This window comes from Phocoena phocoena, chromosome 15 (assembly GCF_963924675.1).
Source record: "Phocoena phocoena chromosome 15, mPhoPho1.1, whole genome shotgun sequence".
Classification (NCBI taxonomy): domain Eukaryota; kingdom Metazoa; phylum Chordata; class Mammalia; order Artiodactyla; family Phocoenidae; genus Phocoena; species Phocoena phocoena.
This window is the reverse complement of record NC_089233.1, coordinates 66,792,921-66,811,682: the sequence shown is the minus strand read 5'-3', so window position 1 is coordinate 66,811,682 and position 18,762 is coordinate 66,792,921. Positions and strand designations below refer to the sequence as shown.

The 18,762-nt window shown below is 38.6% G+C and overlaps 1 protein-coding gene across 2 annotated transcripts in view; it reads right to left on the bottom strand.

Annotated features, from left to right (window-relative positions):
- RALGAPB (Ral GTPase activating protein non-catalytic subunit beta) overlaps positions 1-18,128 on the bottom strand; it is a 76,870-nt gene extending 58,742 nt beyond the window's left edge. Inside the window, exons 1-5 of one of the 2 annotated variants that reach the window (XM_065892054.1) lie at positions 17,919-18,128; positions 14,021-14,223; positions 6,885-7,048; positions 5,123-5,309; positions 2,136-2,267 (exon numbers count right to left, since the gene is read on the bottom strand). In XM_065892054.1, the coding sequence (XP_065748126.1) occupies positions 2,136-2,267; positions 5,123-5,309; positions 6,885-7,048; positions 14,021-14,223; positions 17,919-18,104 (872 nt within the window). In that variant the 5' untranslated portion in view covers positions 18,105-18,128. The remainder of the gene's footprint in view (positions 1-2,135; positions 2,268-5,122; positions 5,310-6,884; positions 7,049-14,020; positions 14,224-17,918) is intronic. The other variant, XM_065892053.1, reaches the window with a different exon arrangement.
- Positions 18,129-18,762: the final 634 nt, after the last annotated feature.

Here is an 18,762-nt window from a genome sequence, read left to right as displayed (position 1 = left end):
TACAGCAGCAATAGCCACTTACAAGATTTAACAGTAGAAAAAACGTTAGCCTTTCACAACATCAGCAATAAATACATAGGAATAATGGTAAAAAGAAAAAAATTATGCAGATCTCTGTGAAGAAAACTACAAAACACTTCTGCAAGATATTTAAGATTCTAGGGGCTTCCCTGGTGGTGCAGTGGTTAAGAACCCGCCTGCAATGTAGGGGACATGGGTTCAATCCCTAGCCCAGGAAGATCCCACATGCTGCGGAGCAACTAAGCCCGTATGCCACAACTGCTGAGCCTGCGCTCTAGAGCCTGTGCTCTGCAACAAGAGAAGCCATGTCAATGAGAAGCCTGCACACCGCAATGAAGGGTAGCCCCCACTTGCCTCAACTAGAGAAAGCCCATGCACAGCAACGAAGACCCAACACAACCTAAATAAATTAATTAATTAAATAAGATTCTAAAAAAGAAAAATACCTACTCTTAGAAAAGCAAACACAATATATTAAGATGTCAGCTGTTCCTAAATATAAATACAAGCTTAATGCAATTCTCATCTTTGGCAGAGTCTGGTTAGATGTTCACTAGCTTCTCTTTTCCTCCTATGTTCTCTTGCAATTAAGTGTGGCATATGTTTGAGTTCCAGCCAATGGAATATGGGTAGCAGTGATCTACATCACAGTTCAGGAGCTGGTCCATGAAAACCTTCCACACAATTTTCCTTGCTCTCTCTCTTTTCCATCTTCTAGCCAGATACAGAGGCACTGCCTACAAAGTTAAGGCCCTCATAAAGCCACATGTTGAAGATGGCACAGACTCTGCCAGCCTGGGTCCCTGAACAACTACCTAAGCAGAGCTGCTCCTTACCCAAGACTTTATGAAACATACTGTACTAAGCCACTAAGATTTTCAGGTTCATCTGCTAAAGGAGGACATGTTCCTTACCCTAATTAACACACACTCCAAACCCCAAAAGGTTTTGTGATGTGAGGTTCTTCTGTTCACTTGTGTTTTGTAACATGTCAAATGGATTCTAAAATTCATCTAAAATGTTAAACAGGCAAGAAGAGATTTTTTAAAATATTCCAAGAAATGTTTTAGGGAAAAAGATATTAGTCCCACCAAATATCAATAACTATTATAAGGTTAAAATAATTAAAAGTGTTAATCTCCTATAAGAATGAATTAAAAGATCAATGGAATAATATGCGACCCAAAGACAAAATCCATATATATAAAGGAACTTAATGGCACAAAGGAAACAAAGTCAGAAGAAATCATAGGTGAATATCTATCTGATCAAAAAACAAAGGAAGACTTTCTAATCTTAAAGGAAACAGAAAATAATCACAGAAAAAGACAGATTTAAAAAAATAAACTAAAATCACTGAAAGATGAAAAACACACAATACAAACTGAAAAAAACATGATAGAAAATGGTTAAGATCCCGAACTTATCAACAGGTCATACAGAGTAATTTAGAATCACTAATACACAAAAAGAAAAATGAGGCTCGTCAAACCAGAAAGAAAAGATATGCAAGGAAAAAGTTTACAAATCAAGATAGTATACAACAGAACCAAAGTTCCACAGAGCACAAGGATGGGCCTAGTAGAGAGAAAGGTAGGAAGCAATGAAATTGAATTGAATAGAATTACTATAAAAAAAGAAAGAGCATGAAGTATTACTTTTAGCAATTTGCCCCTCTGTGAAATTTTATGGTGTACCCTCAGTGAAATTTTAAACCACGCTACTAAAGGAGAGGTCCTGAGAGCCAGACGGACCATTCAGTGCTGGTCATAGAGAGGAACAAGCTAGTCTCCAGTCCCCACAGAATGTGACAAAGTCCTGGGAGAGAGATCATCATCCAAGCTGCACCAACAGGCAAGAGAACAAATGCTGCACCTACTGCAGGGAACAAGCCTCTAGAGAGTGTGGCCCAAGAGCAGCTGAGGACAGCCTGACCCTGCTGGGACAGGGAGAGCAGGGGCACATGATGTAGATGTGTGTGTTGTCCAATTTGGCTCCATATGATGACTGGGCTTAACAGCCACACTGTGAACTCTAACAAGGAGTTATAGCACCGTTCCTGCCCTAAGACACTCACTGCGTAAAGACCACATGAAATACAACAACAACAGTACCTTAACATATGTAAAAAGCGAAACCATGTCTGTGCAACACACTCATTATCCATTTCAGGAGGGATCAGACTGGCATCTTCATCGGGAACTTTAAATGGAGGAAATGAAGGACCATATGTAAAGCGTAGCAATCTAGAAAATAAAAAAAATCATACCAGCAAGTTCATTTTGTAACAGAATGGAAAATACATTCAAACATTAAAATATACTAAGAGAAATATGATAAGAGAAAATAGATGAAACTTGTATTATACCTCACTGAAGTGAATAAAATAAATGAAAACCCTTGTTTATAAAATGGATAAACTGGAAGAGGATTTCCAGTTTTGTAAAGGATTTTTTAAAACATGTATTTCTATTTTTAAATAATTAATGTTATTTATAATTTAGTTCATATATTTTTAAGTTATATAATTTATAAATTTATTTTATTTACTTATAAAACTTCTTTATCATTTTATAAATTTATTTAACTGTAATTTTATTTTACTTATATGATTTTATTATAATTATCAAATAAGTGATTTTATAAATTAAATATTATATCTCATATAAAATTTACAATATATCTTGTATATCACATTATAATATGTATAACATGTAACATACAATGGTGTATATAATATATACATAATATACTTTTATAATATATAACATAAATTACAAATCAAATATTACTTTATAAAATTAAAAATTACCTAAAAGTTTACTTTAAAATTGCAAATAACAAATCATATAATAATACACAATTATGCTTATGTTGATTACATAGTCATGCAATATAAATAATAAATTCTTTAAATTATTTTTAAAAGATTCATCGCACTGCAAATGCCTTCAACACAACTAAGCTATAATCTATTCATAATAACTGCTATATAACTTTAAATGAAGTTTAGAATTTATGGTGTGTGTGCCATAAAATGAACTTGACAATTCAATTACTTAACTAAATAGTAATATTCCAAATGTATTAAAACTGTTCAAAGCCCTTTGACCCAATTATTAACCTATTATAATTAGAATAGATTATAATCTATTATATTATAGCTATGTAATCTAAAGATTATGTCTTAATAAAATAACCAGAATATACACAAAGACTATGTATAAAGTACTCACATATCAACAATATTTTTAAAACACAGGGAAAAACTTAAATATCAAAACAGCAGGGAAATTATTAAATGAATTATAATTCCATTTATAAAATGAAAAACTATAAAGCCATTAAAAAATGATCTTGAGATCTATTTAAGAAGAAAAAAGGTACATGTAATTACTGGGACAAGAATCAGACAACAAATAAAAAAGCAGATAATACTATATCAAATAATCTCAAATTTATTTTTTAAAAAAGAGAAAACAGGAAAAATACATTCAAACTTTGGTTATTTGTAAGTGATGGATATTTCCCCCTACATCTTCCAAGTTTTCTATTATAAGCATGTATTGCTTTTATAATCAAGATAAAATGATATATTATTTAAAAATAGATTCATAATATTGACATTCACAAAGATATACCAGAATCAATAGAATATTCCAAACCTTCATCTTAGTTTAAACGATGATAAAGAGATAAACATTTATTAACTCTCAGAATGACCAGTCTACCTTCTAATACATGATACCACCTACGAATGATCTGTTCTCACCTCCACCACTACCCCAACCCCAATCAAATCTGAATCAGATCAAGTCTCTAGATCTAACCACCAGTCGACAGGAAATACAGGGGACAGAGGAACATGCTAATTAACACAACTAGGACATAATCAGAAAAATCCAAAATGTGAAGCATTCTATAAGACAAACAATCCAGTTCAACAAAAAAACTGCAAGGAAATAAATATGAGAGAACAGTAACCTACAGTTTAAAATAGGCTTAAGAAACATGTCAACTAAATACAATGTCCAAACCTTGTTTGTGTTCTGATTCAATGGAATCAACTATAAAAAAAATTGAGACATTCAGGGACATCTGAACACTCAACAGCTAACCAATATTAACAAACTATTAACATTTTGTTTAGGTGTGATAAATGGTATTGTGATTATGTTTAAAAAAGAATGCTCAGGGCTTCCCTGGTGGCGCAGTGGTTAAGAATCCGCCTGCCAATGCAGGGGACAAGGGTTCGAGCCCTGATCCGGGAAGATCCCACATGCCACGGAGCAACTAACCCCGTGCGCCACAACTACTGAGCCTGTGCTCTAGAGCCCACATGCCACGAGTCCTTGCTCCGCAACAAGAGAAGCCACCGCAATGAGAAGCCTGTGCACCTCATCGAAGAGTGCCTCCCACTCGCTGCAACTAGAGAAAGCCTGCACGCAGCAACGAAGACCCAACACAGCCAAAAATAAATAAGTAAATAAGTAAAAAAAAAAAAAGAATGCTCAACTTTTAGAGTCATATTAAAAGAAATGAAAAAAACAAGTCTGAAAAAAATGAAGCCTAACAGTTTATTCACAGAACAGTGATGGCATTATATATAAATGGTTAAAAAAAAAAAAAAAAGTTAAATTATTATAATAAAATACTGCCTACTTTGGTTACACAGGAGAACATTATAGTATGGTCCTATTTCTGTAAAATAATGTATAAACATATATAATAAGACTTCTGGTGAACTTAACTCTTTCTGTTATACCTTTCTTTGGTTTGTTTTTTAAAAATAATGATCATGAATATTTTAATAATCAGAATAAGAGTGGGATTTTGGGGGTGGGAGTGGTAGGGCTCAGAATTTATCTGCCTCTCCAAAACCTGCTTAATCTAAAATGTTTTAGATTAGACAGGCACTAGCCAAACTGACACATCTATTTTTAAAAAGTGGTTTGATTCTCTGTCTAAAGTACAGTAACGAGAGACACAGAATAGAGACTTTTTACCATGTACTCTGTGAATCCCAGAAAGACACAGAACTAGGGGAAAGCTACCCAAGGTCAGACAGATGAAGGAAGGCAAGTGGATGATGATAACTTACCTTGAAGTGAGCGCACAGATGACCTTGCTCCACTGCTCCACCACTGCCGGGTGGTGCCTCCAGTTAGCCACCATCTCCTTGGCTGTTTTCCAGTAAGGAGGTGTTGGGAAGCACCGAGTACAAGCTAGTAACCAAACCTCAAAGAGAACACCAATCAACTTCTCTGCTAGATTCTCAGCAATGCCACCTTACCAACAAAAAGAAAACATCTTTGGCATACTTATTTGTAAAGCAGAATCTTTAATTCACTGACTTGGGAGAACTGGTCAAAAACTTAAAATAACTGCAATGTTAAGTTTTGACTTTCAAATAATCACTTAACAGAGAGAACAAAAAACTATTCTTAGAAGCTCCTATGAAGGAAATCATGGATATATCAACCCATTATCACTTTGAAAGTTTTCAAGTGGCCCTGCTCGGTTCGTATTGCAGATCTTAATCTTCCAGCAGTGGGACAAGGAGTACAGAGGGAAGAAAGGAAAGGATGAGTGTCTATAATGAACGACTGCTATGAGTCAGTTTCTGTGCACATAGCTCATACACATTAATTCTGCAGGATAGGTATTTATAATCTCTTACCAATTACCGATTATACCCATTTTGAAGATGAGAAAACAGGTTCAGGAAATTTAAGTAACTTGCCCAAGTTCACACAGCCAATAAGTAAAGGAATCAGAACAAATACCCGAGACTTTTTACCTCTAAACTTTGCTATAAAATGCTTCAGGTGTTTGAAAGCGACCCTTCAAGGGAGAAGGAGACAAAGAAGGGAGCCGAAGGACTGGTACTGGGCAGGACAGAGCCTCAACCATGAAAACAGAGCGGCTCCTCTGTTCCAAGCCCTGGAACTAGGAAGAACAGCAGTGGTCTGTACTCTGCATAGCTCCAAAAGACAAACTTGGGACGAGAAGGAAAAGTTCTAAGGATTCCTATTTCAAATGGGCAAAGATGAAGTTTCAACAATAATAAGTCCCAGAAGTGGATGGACTGCCTGCCTTATGGTGCTGAAATCCCTGCCATGGGGAGTGTGTAGCAGAGAGACACACTATCTGTGTCTGGCCAGCTATCATCAATACCAGACAGGGTATTCCTATTATGGGGTCCCTTGCAACACTAAAATTCTAGGGGTTTTTTTAAGATATCTTCCTGGACACTGCATTTGTGTGAGAGCACAAGCACACTCACATGTGTTAGCAAAGGACTACACAGATGAATAAGCAATAAGGGAACTTGGAACTAGAATATCAACTTATTGTCTGTGTATACTGTGCATACAAAGCAGGATGTCTAAAATACCCTCTAAAATCTTATAAAATTGGAGGCTTTTTAATGGCTAGGCAATGAATGACATACTGTCATACTTCCAAACAGAACACTTTAAGATTCTGTAGGGTTCATTTGCTAAACAAAATATCTTCTAGCTATCAAGTTTTCAGAGTCTACCTGGATAACTACTTTGTAATCAGGTACATGAGTTGTTTCGTATATAGGCTCTATCCTAATATACTGAACAAGCTACTGTTACTGTCATTATCAAACATGCACTAATTCACTGAGCCCCTCACTATATTAGCAAAATCATCACTGAAGGTAACATAACTTTCCATTGTGCCTTTGAGGGTTTTCCATTCTAAGAACTGTTCATCTTGGTTTGTCAACTGTAGTGCCAAAATTTAAATCCCCACAGAGTCTACTACTCATTAAGTCTAAAAGTAAACAGCATTTGGAGCTCAGAAATAAATTAGAAAAAAAATTAACAAACCTTGAACAGTTGGTGGTGCTAAAAGTATGTCATTAATCTGCAGAAGAAACAACAGTAAGACTTCCCAGGTTTCTCGGGCCATAATGGATGACTCACGGGCCAGTTTCTGAATGGCTCTCAGGACCTGTAAGCATAGTCGGATCTGACTGGAGCCCTGTTCCTGTCTGAAGAAGACAGACAGACATCACTGACAAGCCTTGAGGAGAGAATGCAACAGTTAAGGACAGGCGACTTTTGGACACAGCAAGCAATGACCCAATGATACTCCCTAACAGCATCAGCAGACAGAATTAGGTGCACCCTCTTCAGTTCAAAGCTACTTCCTCATCATACAGTTTGGCCCTCTGGGATCTCAGCCTACCACTCTTAAAAAGCCTGAAGAGCTCCTGGGGAGATAGAGGATAATAGAAAGTAAACTTCACCTCTAGATTTTTAGAGGATAATAGAAAATAAACTTCACCTCTAGATTTTCTAAGTGTGAAATATGCCTGGCGCATACAACAGATACTCAATAGGTTTCTGCTGAATGAATGAGTAAATACCCACAGCCACTTCCGCTGCTCACACAGCAGAATGACCTTTGTATTCTTTTAAAAAATTTTAAACACACATTTACAAGAATTCTGCATGTGATTTCATAGTGCTCACAAGTCCCTCTGAAGCTAATGTCTGCTACAGAAGAGCCTACAGAATGGAATATCCTAACAGATCCCCAAAACTGACGAGATATAGAGGCAATTGCCTCAGAAATGAGCACCTGCTACTGCTGCTCTACAAAAAAAAAGGCAACATAACCCAAGATGGGGGCTCCAAAGGTACCCAAGATACTCCCGAAGAACAGTTTTATAACACTTTTTAGTCCACAGGACCATTTTTCTCCAACAGAATTAGATCAATATCAGGTCCAAGCTCCAGCCCTTATCCCCACTGTCCAAAGTGGATCACCTTGAGAATTTCAAGAATCGTAGTAAACCCACTGAACCAGCAAATGCTGAACTGCCCTCCAGAGTTCTCATGTGAAACCCAAGACAAGTAACTAATACTACTGAAGTAAATCTTGAGGCCAAGTTTCTATATATTATGACTCATGTTACAAATTCATAAAACATGTCTGAATGAGAGTAGGGAATCGCAGAGCTGCCTCAAGAAATCCAGAAATTGAAGTGAGTGCCCTTAGAACTCCCATCACAACCTTAGAATAAAGATTCTCAGATTCTGGGCCATGACCCAGAAAACCAGAAACTTACACTGGAGTTGCAAAAAAAATGACAACCTTAAGTTTTCCCTAAAGAAGTCAGATCTAAAGTAAAATGATGAGACATTCACTTAGGAAAAGCCAAGAGTCCCCAAGAGCAGGAAGATGTCCCATGTTCAGTTTGATGTGAATCCAGTCCATGGGAAGCCATGAGGCTCAAGCTTGTGTCTGTTGCTCTGGCTACTAAAGAGTAAGAAATACATAACAGCCCCAAACCTCATGTAGCCATGTAAGAGGGAACCCAGAATAAGAAATAAAAATACCACTAGCAGTCCTGGGGGTGACACTCTTGCAAGATGGCAATGACATTAGAAGCCTCCCAAATGGTAACCCAGGCCTACCCACCCCTTCTAGGTACCACCTGCCCAGTGGCAGAAAAGGAAACATCTGCTCCTTAGGTACTGTAGCCTCACTCAGACAGCCTAAATTTAAGAGCAGTGTCCAAGTTTCTACAGCTAAGAGAAACAAGGTAATCTTTACTGAAAAATAAACAGAAAGGTCTAAACACCAAAAATATTCCTTTCCCCTTAATATTTTCAAAAGCAACTTGTGAACTTCAGAAAACTGTTCTAGAACATGGGGTGGTGAATTATGTATGGCCAATGGGTCAAATCTGGCCTGCTATCTGTTTTTGTAAATAAAGTTTTATTGGAACACAACCATGCTCATTTATTTATATATCATCTATGGCTGCTTCCCTACACCAGCAGAGTTGAATAGTTGTGACAGACACCGTATGGCCCACAAAGGCTAAAATATTTACTATATGACTTCACAAAAAGTTTGCCAACCACTGCTTTAGAAGAACATCACATTTTCTAAAGAAGTTTATTTGAGCAATGAAGACACTAATCAATTTTAAACGATGGGTCACTCTTCACTCAATTATGCAAAAAAAAAAAAACAACTGATAGGCAAAAAGAGAAAGGCTACATCCACTCTGACATAATCTCTAGCAAAGTAGTAGAGGCTGTTTCCTCTATTCTGAGTGTTAGTTTTCATAAAAACAACTAAGTAAACTTGATGACAATTTTATGAACTATCTGAATCAAAAAAAAAATGAAACTTCCAGTAATAGGAGATGAGATCATAACTCCCAATATTTAGCACTGAAAATATTCAGCTCCCTAAGACATTACTGGCCATGAGAACTCAGTTCAGCACTCACTCAGAAGTATGCACACACACACACTTTTGAGAAAATAAGCTAACTACCAAACAGTAAGATGAACAGTTTATAAGGTAGTCATGTTTCTCAAAAGAGAAAAGCCAAAGCAAAAGCCTAATTAACTCAAATGTCATTGATTTTTCTCATCAATACAAACTGAGCACTGAGAGTTGGTAAGAGTACAAAGAGGAAAGAAACACAGTGACGGTACTATCCATGAGACTGTCCCACGCACTAAGAAAAAACCTAGTAAATTAGTCTCCTAAATGGGATGACAAGAAAGCATTAAAAGTATTATATCATTTTAGAAGAACCTGCTTAGCCACAAACAATATGTCACTTACTTCCCATCACTTCCTGTTATAATTCTATTTGAAATCAATAAATATAAGCAACCAGCATCTTATTCACCCTAATGTAATACCAGTACTGCTCCAGGTACTGTGGAAGTCCAAACTATATACAACCTAGTTCCTACCCTCAAGTTGGTTAGATGGGGAAATGAGACATACACATTTTAAAAGATAAGCAATAAAACTGGAGAGATACAAGAAGTACACAGGCTCAAAGAAGGTGTGATCACTATGGGCCTGGATGATCAGGTAAGGCTGAATTTAAGATGAACCATCAAGAGAGAGATGTGGACAACTAGGACACATCTAGGACAGGGAGACGAGGATGAGGATGGAAAAAGAGTAGGTAATGATGGAGAAGATCTTTAAGGAGTCTTGGGAGAATGTTTAATTTATGAGTCTGACCGAAGAGCAGGGCTCACGCAGAATTAGCAGCGGCTAATCTGGTTAGGGGCCAGATTACAGCAGGCATTTCACACCAGATAAGGGGTCTACAGGCATACCTCACTGTATTGCACTTCATTCTGTGGCACTTCACAGATATTGCAGTTTTTTTTACAAACTGAAGACTTGTGGCAATCCTGCATTGATTGAGCAAGTCTATCGGCACCATTTTTCCAACTGCATTTGCTCACTTTGTGTCTCTGTGGCACATTTTGGTAATTCTCGCAATATTTTCATTATTATACCTGTTATGGTGATTGTAATTGTTTTGGGGCACTACAAACCACGCCCATATAAGACAGGGAACTTAACTGATAAATGTTGTGTGTGTTCTGACTGCTCCACCGACCGACCAGCCATTTTCCTGCTCTCTCTCTCCCCTCAGGCCTCCCTATTCCCTGAGAGATAGCAATATTAAAATTAGGCCATTTAATAACCCTACAATGGCCTCTAAGTGTTCAAGTGAAAGGAAGAATCATGTCTCTCACTTTAAATCAAAAGCTAGAAACAACAAGGACCTACCTTATAGCACAGGGAACCATATTCAGTACCCTGTAATAACCTATAATGGAAAAGAATCTGAAAAAGAATATACATATATATGTGTGTGTTTATATATGTATGCGTGTGTACATATATATATACAAAAAACTGAATCACTGCTGTACACCAGAATCTAACACAACATTGTAAAAAGGTAGAAATGATTAAGCTTAGTGAGGAAGGCAAGTCAAAAGCCAAGACAGGCTGGAAGCTAGGCCTCTTGCACCAATTAGCCAAATTGTGAATGCAAACGAAAAGTTCTTGAAGGAAATCAAAAGTGCTACTCCAGTGAATACACAAATGATACGAAGAGAAACAGGCTTACTACTGATATGAAGAAAGTTTTAGTGTCTGGATAGAAGATCAAAGCAGCCACAACACTGCCTTAAGCCAAAGCCTAATCCAGAGCAAGCCCCTAACTCTCTTCAGTTCTATAAAGGCTGAGAGCAGTGAGGAAGCTGCAGAAGGAAAGTCTGAAGCCAGCAGAGGCTGGTTCATGAAGTTTAAGGAAATGTCTCCATTTAAAAGAAAAAAAAAAGTGCAAGATGAAGCGGCAACTGCTAATGTAAAAGCTGTAGCAAGTTATCCAGAAGATCTTGCCAAGATAATTAGAGTGGCCACACTAAACAACAGATTTTCAATGGAGACAAAACAGCCTACAGCCTTCTATTGGAAGAAGATGCCATCTAGGACTTTCATAGCTAGAGAGAAGTCAACTCCTGGCTTCAAAGGTCAAGCTGACTCTCTGGTTAGGGGCTAATGCAGCTGGTGACTTCAAGTTGAAGCCAATGCTCACTCACCATTCTGAAAATCCTAGGGCCCCTAAAAATTATGCTAAATCTACTCTGCCTGTGCCATATAAATGAAATAAAGCCTGGATGCCAGCACATCTGTTTACAACATTTTAAGCCCACTGGTGAGACCTACTGCTCAGAAGAAAACATGCCTTTCAAAATATTACTGCTCATTAACAATGCACCTGGGTCATCCAAGAGCTCTAATGGATGTGGACAAAGAATGTCACCTGCCATTTCAGTAAACAAACAATATTGTGGCCATAAAGCCATCAGCCACTGCAGCTGCCCCCCCACCCCCATGGTGCACCCTGAGGGGACTTCAGGACAGAGAGAAAGAAAATAGTGGCCCTAGGTAGTTAAGATGCATACCAAAGGAATAATTTCAATGATCCCAAACTCTTGCAGCTTCCCATACACAGAAAGGCACTAAAATCATTAACTTGAGATGTCTGTTTTTTGATTAGCAGTAATCTTTTGATGTTCCACTACACAGTTTTGTTTTTTTCCCAGCAAAACTCCTATACATCCTCGCTCCTCCCTTACCTCTCTAGAACAGCCCCTCAGAACTGAGAAACAGTATCCGGGCTATAGTCTTCAGTAAGTCCGCCGAATATAACATAATTCTCAACTTTTCGACTGTGCATTTTTTTCAGTCAACACTGAGATGTACAACAAGATTAATGTTTGCCTGCTAACCCAAAATCCATTCTGCTGCCCACGGATCAATTCCGACTTTCAAGTTTTATTATTTAAGAAATACATTTCTTAAGACTATAGCTGCCACAGACAGCGATTCCTCTGATGGATCTGCGCAAAGGAAATTGAAAACCCTCTGGCAAGGATTCACCATTCTAAATAGCATTAAGAATATTTATGTCATGGGAAGAGATCAAAACATCAATATTAATAAGAGTCTGGAAGAAGCTGATTTCAACCCTCACGGATGACTTTGAGGGGCTCAAGACTTCAGTGGTGGAAGTAAATGCAGATGTGGCAGAAATAATAAGAGAACTAAAATCAGAAGTGGAGCACGAAGATGTGACTGAATTGCTGCAATCTCATAATAAAACTTTAATGGAAGAGGAGTTGCTTCTGATGGATGAGCAGAGAAAGTGGTTTCCTGAGATGGAATCTACTCCCGGTGAAGATGCTGTGAAAATTATTGAAATAACAACAAAGAATTTAGAATATTACATAAACTTAGTTGATAAAGCAGCAGCAGGGTCTGAGAGGATTAACTCCAATTTTGAAAGAACTACTGTAGGTAAAATGCTATCAAACAACATTGCATGCTACAGACAAATCGTTCATGAACTGAAGAGTAAATCAATGTGGCAGACTTCACTGCTGTCTTATTTTAACACATCGCCACAGCCACCCAAGCTTCAGCAACCACCACCCTGATCAGTCAGCAGCCATCGCATTGAGGCAGAACCCTCCACCAGCAAAAAGATTTCAGTTCACTAAAGGCTCAGATGGTTAGCATTTTTCAGCAATGCTAGTATTTTTTAATCAAGATATGTAATTGTTTTTTTAGACATAATGCTATTGCATATTTACAGACTACAGTATAGTATAAAAACTTTTACGCACTGGGAAACCAAAATATTCATGTGACTTGCTTTATTTCAATGATCGCTTTATTGTGGTGGTCTGCAACCAAACCTGCAATATCTTGAGGTATGTTTGTACAAATGATCCTATAGACCAGAGCTCTTAATGGAGATTCCTCTTTTTTAATTCAGATTTTTCCAAAGTAATCTTCCTTCTAAATTTAAAAAGTTAAAATTTACAGGGCTGGTTTTTGGATGATTCAAAGTCCTCATCATCTGATGATCAAAACCCCTAACCAGAACTTTTCCAAAAGGAGGGAAGCCCACTTGCCCCTTCCACAGACAAAAAAACAGCTGAAAACAGATTTTTCTCAAAGGAAATCCCTACAAATAGGTAGGCAACTAATGCTCTCTTCTCCATTATTTTCTATATTTCCAAAATTCTTTATAGTGACATATAATTCTTTTAGAATGGGAAAAAAATGTTTTAGGCACAAGTAAGGCAATCTTACATTACAATATTTAAGGTCTCTGCCGCAGAGATAGGGGAAAAACTCAGTAACAAACTGTCAAGAGTATTCTTTTGGTCTACTACAAATGTGCCTATAATTTCAAATCTGCTTACTTCAATGTCTTCATTCTCTCATAAGAAAGATTCATTTTAAGGTAGATGGCTTAGTCGCCATTAGCTTAAGTGGAGACAAGAATTATGTTAGGCAAAAGTATGGGTTTTTTTGACTGGAAGGGAAAGGGGTCACAGTATTTTAACATCTAATAGCTATCAGATCTTAGAAGCAAAGCCAAAAGCCGTTAAAATGAACACACACTTGTTAAAAAGTCCTAGTAAACATTACATAAGCCCATCTCTCTCATTCATATTAACACACTCTTTAACTGAACAAGTAATGAAAGTTACTGTTCAAAGGTCTAACAATGAAATCAGTTCCTATATATAAAATAGTAACACTGATGAGTAGTTTATTATGATCCTAATAACAGGCCAGATAGACTAGTATAGCTTACCTTGGTACAAAAAGATTCTGCAGGTGTTTTAGTATACTTTGAACATATAGATTAGGCTCTTTAATGACTGGCAATGGAATAGAATCTTTCGGCAACACTAAAGCCATAATCCAGTCAGTATATACATCAACACAATATTTTACAGTCTCTCCGTCCAATGGAAGGGTCAGTCCATAGCAAATTACTTCCATGGTCCATTTTACCTAAACAGAAGAAAATATACATATAGAATTATTACACATTCCTATCTGTATATCAGTAGATTGATTTAAAATGTTAACCTCTTATTGTCAAAAACCTCTCAACTGAAGTATATTCATCTCAACATACATCAGATTAATTCTACAGAATGTACTTTCCATGTATAAGACATAATCAGGGGGCTTCCCTGGTGGTGCAGTGGTTGAGAGTCTGCCTGCCGATGCAGGGGACACGGGTTTGTGCCCCGGTCTGGGAAGATCCCACATGCTGCGGAGTGGCTGGGCCCGTGAGCCATGGCCGCTGAGCCTGCGCGTCCGGAGCCTGTGCTCCGCGACGGGAGAGGCCACAACAGTGAGAGGTCCGCGTACCGCAAAAAAAAAAAAAAAGACATAGACAACGTTTCCTAAGCAAAAGATTTAAGAAGAAAATAAATTAGTTATTTCTAATTAAGCCTATGTTGGCTTTCACTCCTTAAATATTATTATTGTTTGCTCTGTAAAATAAAAAGTACAGGTCATCTTGATTTTCCATAGAGATCGGAGGCACAGAAATAGAAAATTTTAGATATTTTTCTCCACTTAATTTGCATGCAGGTATGTGTGTCATTTAGCAAATCACTTACATAAATTTAATTATATTCCATTTCCAGATTATGCAACTTTAACAAACAACAAGAAGGAAGATGAACTGCCCAACTCTTATTTTGTGACTATTTTCATTGGCAAAGAAAACAATATTTTAAATGGAAGGCCAAGAACAAACAGAGGTCAGAAGGGACTGAAGCTGGGTAAGATCTTAAAAAGGCACTTGGCTGCACTAAACGAGTTCCAGCCTCCTGACCTGTCTGAATCACAGGGTCCAAGAGAAGGTGCCTAAGAGACTGCTGACCCACTGCTTGCAGTCATGAACGAATAAGGCACAATGAGAAAGGGGAAATGGCCTAATTTGCAAAAGAGGATGAAACTATATTCCAGATAATGTAGACTGGAAAGTTTAAGTGAATTCCAGACAAAACTCTGGGACAAATTACTAAGCAGATGATCAGTGAGCACTTATGAAAGGGAAGCAGGGTCACTGAGAACCAGCCTGCTCAAAAAGAACAAGTCATGCCAGACAAGCTTCATTCATTAAGAGGGTTACTATGAAGGCAGCTGACAAATGTAGAAACCTGGCACTGATTTAAAACCAGTTTCTGAGGTACTTTCATAAATATTATCTAAACATCAAAATAACTGGTGTGAGAGGGTAAACTATCCTCACTTTATTTTTATTTTTTATTTTTATTTTCTGGCCACACTGCATGGCTCGTGGGATCTTAGTCCCCCAACTAGGGATCAAATGTGTACCCCCTGCAGTGGGAGCGTGAAGTCTTAACCACTGGACCACCAGGGAAGTCCCCATCCTCATTTCATACATAAGAAAACTGAAGTTTAGCAAATTAAGCAATTTGGACCATGGCACTCGTTTGGAAATGCTGGAGCTGAAAATCTGATCCCTGGTCTTCCAACCAGAAATCTAAAGCTATTCTCACCATGCCATTAACAGCCTTCTCTGGCAAAAGGGGAACTGGGCTTTAACAAGAAATTTGGTCCTTGTGGACAAGATGGAAAGATACAGCCCAGAAGGAGGTAGAATGGTTGGATTTGTAACTGGTCAAAATAACATGGGAGAATAGCAGTGGATTACTGTACCAAGATCATTTTGGAAGAAGATGCCCAATAGCATGCCAAAGTCTCTGCCAAGATTTTAACTTGGAGAAAAACAGATTACATGCTGACCATTTGTAGATATCACAAAGCTAAAAAAAAACAACTAACTTGTTAAATAGAAATTCAGGATTCAAAAAGATTATAACAGCTTTGGGCTTCCCTGGTGGCGCAGTGGTTAAGAATTCGCCTGCCAATGCAGGAGACACGGGTTCAAGCCCTGGTCCCGGAAGATCCCACATGCCGTGGAGCACTTACGTGCACCACAACTACTGAGCCTGCGCTCTAGAGCCTGTGAGCCACAACTACTGAAGCCCGTGCACCACAACTACTGAAGCCCGCATGCCTAGAGCCTGTGCTTCACAACTAGAGGAGCCACCCCAATAAGAAGCCCATGCACCGCAATGAAGAGTAGACCCTGCTCGCCACAACTAGAGAAAGCCCGCGCACAGCAACGAAGACCCAACGCAGCCAAACATAAATAAATAAAATAATTTAAAAAAAGATTATAATAGCTTAAAACTAAAGCTGAATCTAACAAGATAAATACATGTACTGAAATTTCTAACCTCAGAACTACAAAGGCTAAGGGTAGAAAATACATAACAACAATATAATATAATAGAAAGTAACATATAACAGCAATAAATGTTAAAAGTGACTATAAAAACACAGTGAAGCTGTGACAAATGAGGTGGGAAGGGGTATGGAGGGGGTGGGATTTAGCTGAACAAGAGAAAGAATTTTAAAACAGGTTGCAAGTCCCTAATTATCACAGGAAAGACTAAGGAGAAGGTATCTTTGGTAATTCACACAATAGTTCAATTGTATAATTCGAGAGGACACTGGATTCAAGACCTATTCTCTCATATCCTTTTGAGGGTAGGAAAGGAGAAAAAACAAGGGCTGCACTGAGCACCTTTATCTACTCACATGCCATCTCTTCCCAGGAGAGGGCAGAAGGAATTACAGACACCAAGAAGAGAGTGTGCAGGACAAGTCCTGGTCCTTGGGGTAAGTCTCTGCCAGGGCACTCTGAGAAGAAAATGCTCCTCAGTATGAGGGGCTTCCCCTTTGGCAACCCAGGCTCTTTGGTCTACAGAGGGTAAATAAAATACTTCCTGAGCTATAAACCTTAGTCTCCTAACTAGAGTTGTCTTATATCTAGATTAAGCCTAATCTCTCCTTCACAAGAAATCAAAATGTAAGTGAAAAACGGTGCGGTGTCTGAGGAACAGGTAAACCCAAAGCCTAAAGGTTGTATGAACGTCCTCAAGCACAGGGGACAAGTTCTAATCCTGATCTTAGCCAGACCTCATACTAGCAAGCTCTGTATCACTCCATTCTCAGGGCCCCTTCATGACTCCCCACTGGCAACTTAACTTCAGCCCCGTCCCCTGAACCCAAGAACAGAGGACCAGCTCTAGGCCAAGCCACTCCAAAAGCTCCTCATCTTTAGGAACAGCAAACACAACCCCCATTCCAACCACGTGGGCTCACAGCTATACAGACTTAGCTGCTCTGTAGCACTCTTAAACCTAGAAGTCAGACAAGGGTAGACTGGGATGGAGACAGCGGGAGAGCCTCAAGTGCAGCACACATGTGTAGCCTGAAGACAACACAAGATGGGCCTTCAGTCAGAGGCCATCTAGACGCAGGAATGAAGACCTTCCAAACACAACCTCTGAATGGAAATCTGAAGACTAAGCCTAAAACTTAGGGAAAGGGACCTGACAGGGGAGTCTCTGTCTCAGCTCACAGCTCAAGTGGAGAACTGGGTCCAGCTAGCAGGAAGTCCCAACAGCACAATGGTACAACCTATTCCTCATAACTCCCACAGACTCTGGGCCCCGACCCTCAACCCAAATATGGTCAAATTAAGACGTCACACTACACTGAGCAGAAATCCACTTAAAAAGACAAGGCTAGACAAATTATTCTGTAACAAACTTATATTTTCACAGAGTAGAATGAAATGAAAAAACACTTACTTCTTTGTCAGTTTTCAACAAACTCTCACCACCAGCCGCTGAAAGGGTACCTAAGGCCTGCCCGAGAGGATGAACCACCGCATTGGCCACCTCTCGCCCAACGCTCTCTGGATAGCTGTGTAGCACGCTGGTGTGGCCCTGATCATTCTGAATCACCAAATGCAGCGACCTCCACTCAGAGTACATCGTGCCGCTAAAGGACTATCCAAATGGCACCTGAAAAGACAAAAGAGAATTACAAGTCAAACTATATTGTTGCAAACTAATAAAACTTAGTAAAATACATATTTACCCTACATAGCAAGATAAAGAAGCTGTAAATATATTGCCTTGAGAAGACTGAGGAAAAAAAACATTTAAATGTCTTGAGAATGTCCTAAATAGCCTCTTAGTGAGATCAGGTAGGAAAGGCAGACCCTGGGAAGCAGCTCTCTGAGCACCTCCCCAAAAGAGCCCTCAGAAGCCCAGAGTAGAGCTGGGGCAGATGATCATCGTGCAAGGGGATAAAATAATCAAATTTGGTACACTCACAGCATGAGGGAACCTTCTACATTTCATGTTCCAGAATAGAAAAAGACAGAAGAAGGGTATGCTCTAAGTAGGAAAGGGAGACAAAGGAAAGGGTTTACTCTAGGTCCCAGATTTTTCAGTCAACAGTTTCCAAGTACCTATTACTTGCTAGAAACATACCCCTGCAATTTCCCACCAATGCCCTCAAATCAGACATAAAATTCTTTGAGAATATTTCATTCTCTACAGCAGTGGCATACATTCTTCTGGTAATGGGTCCCCTGGAAGTCAATGTCCTTCAGAAAACATGTAAAGACCTGCCACTTACTGAGCA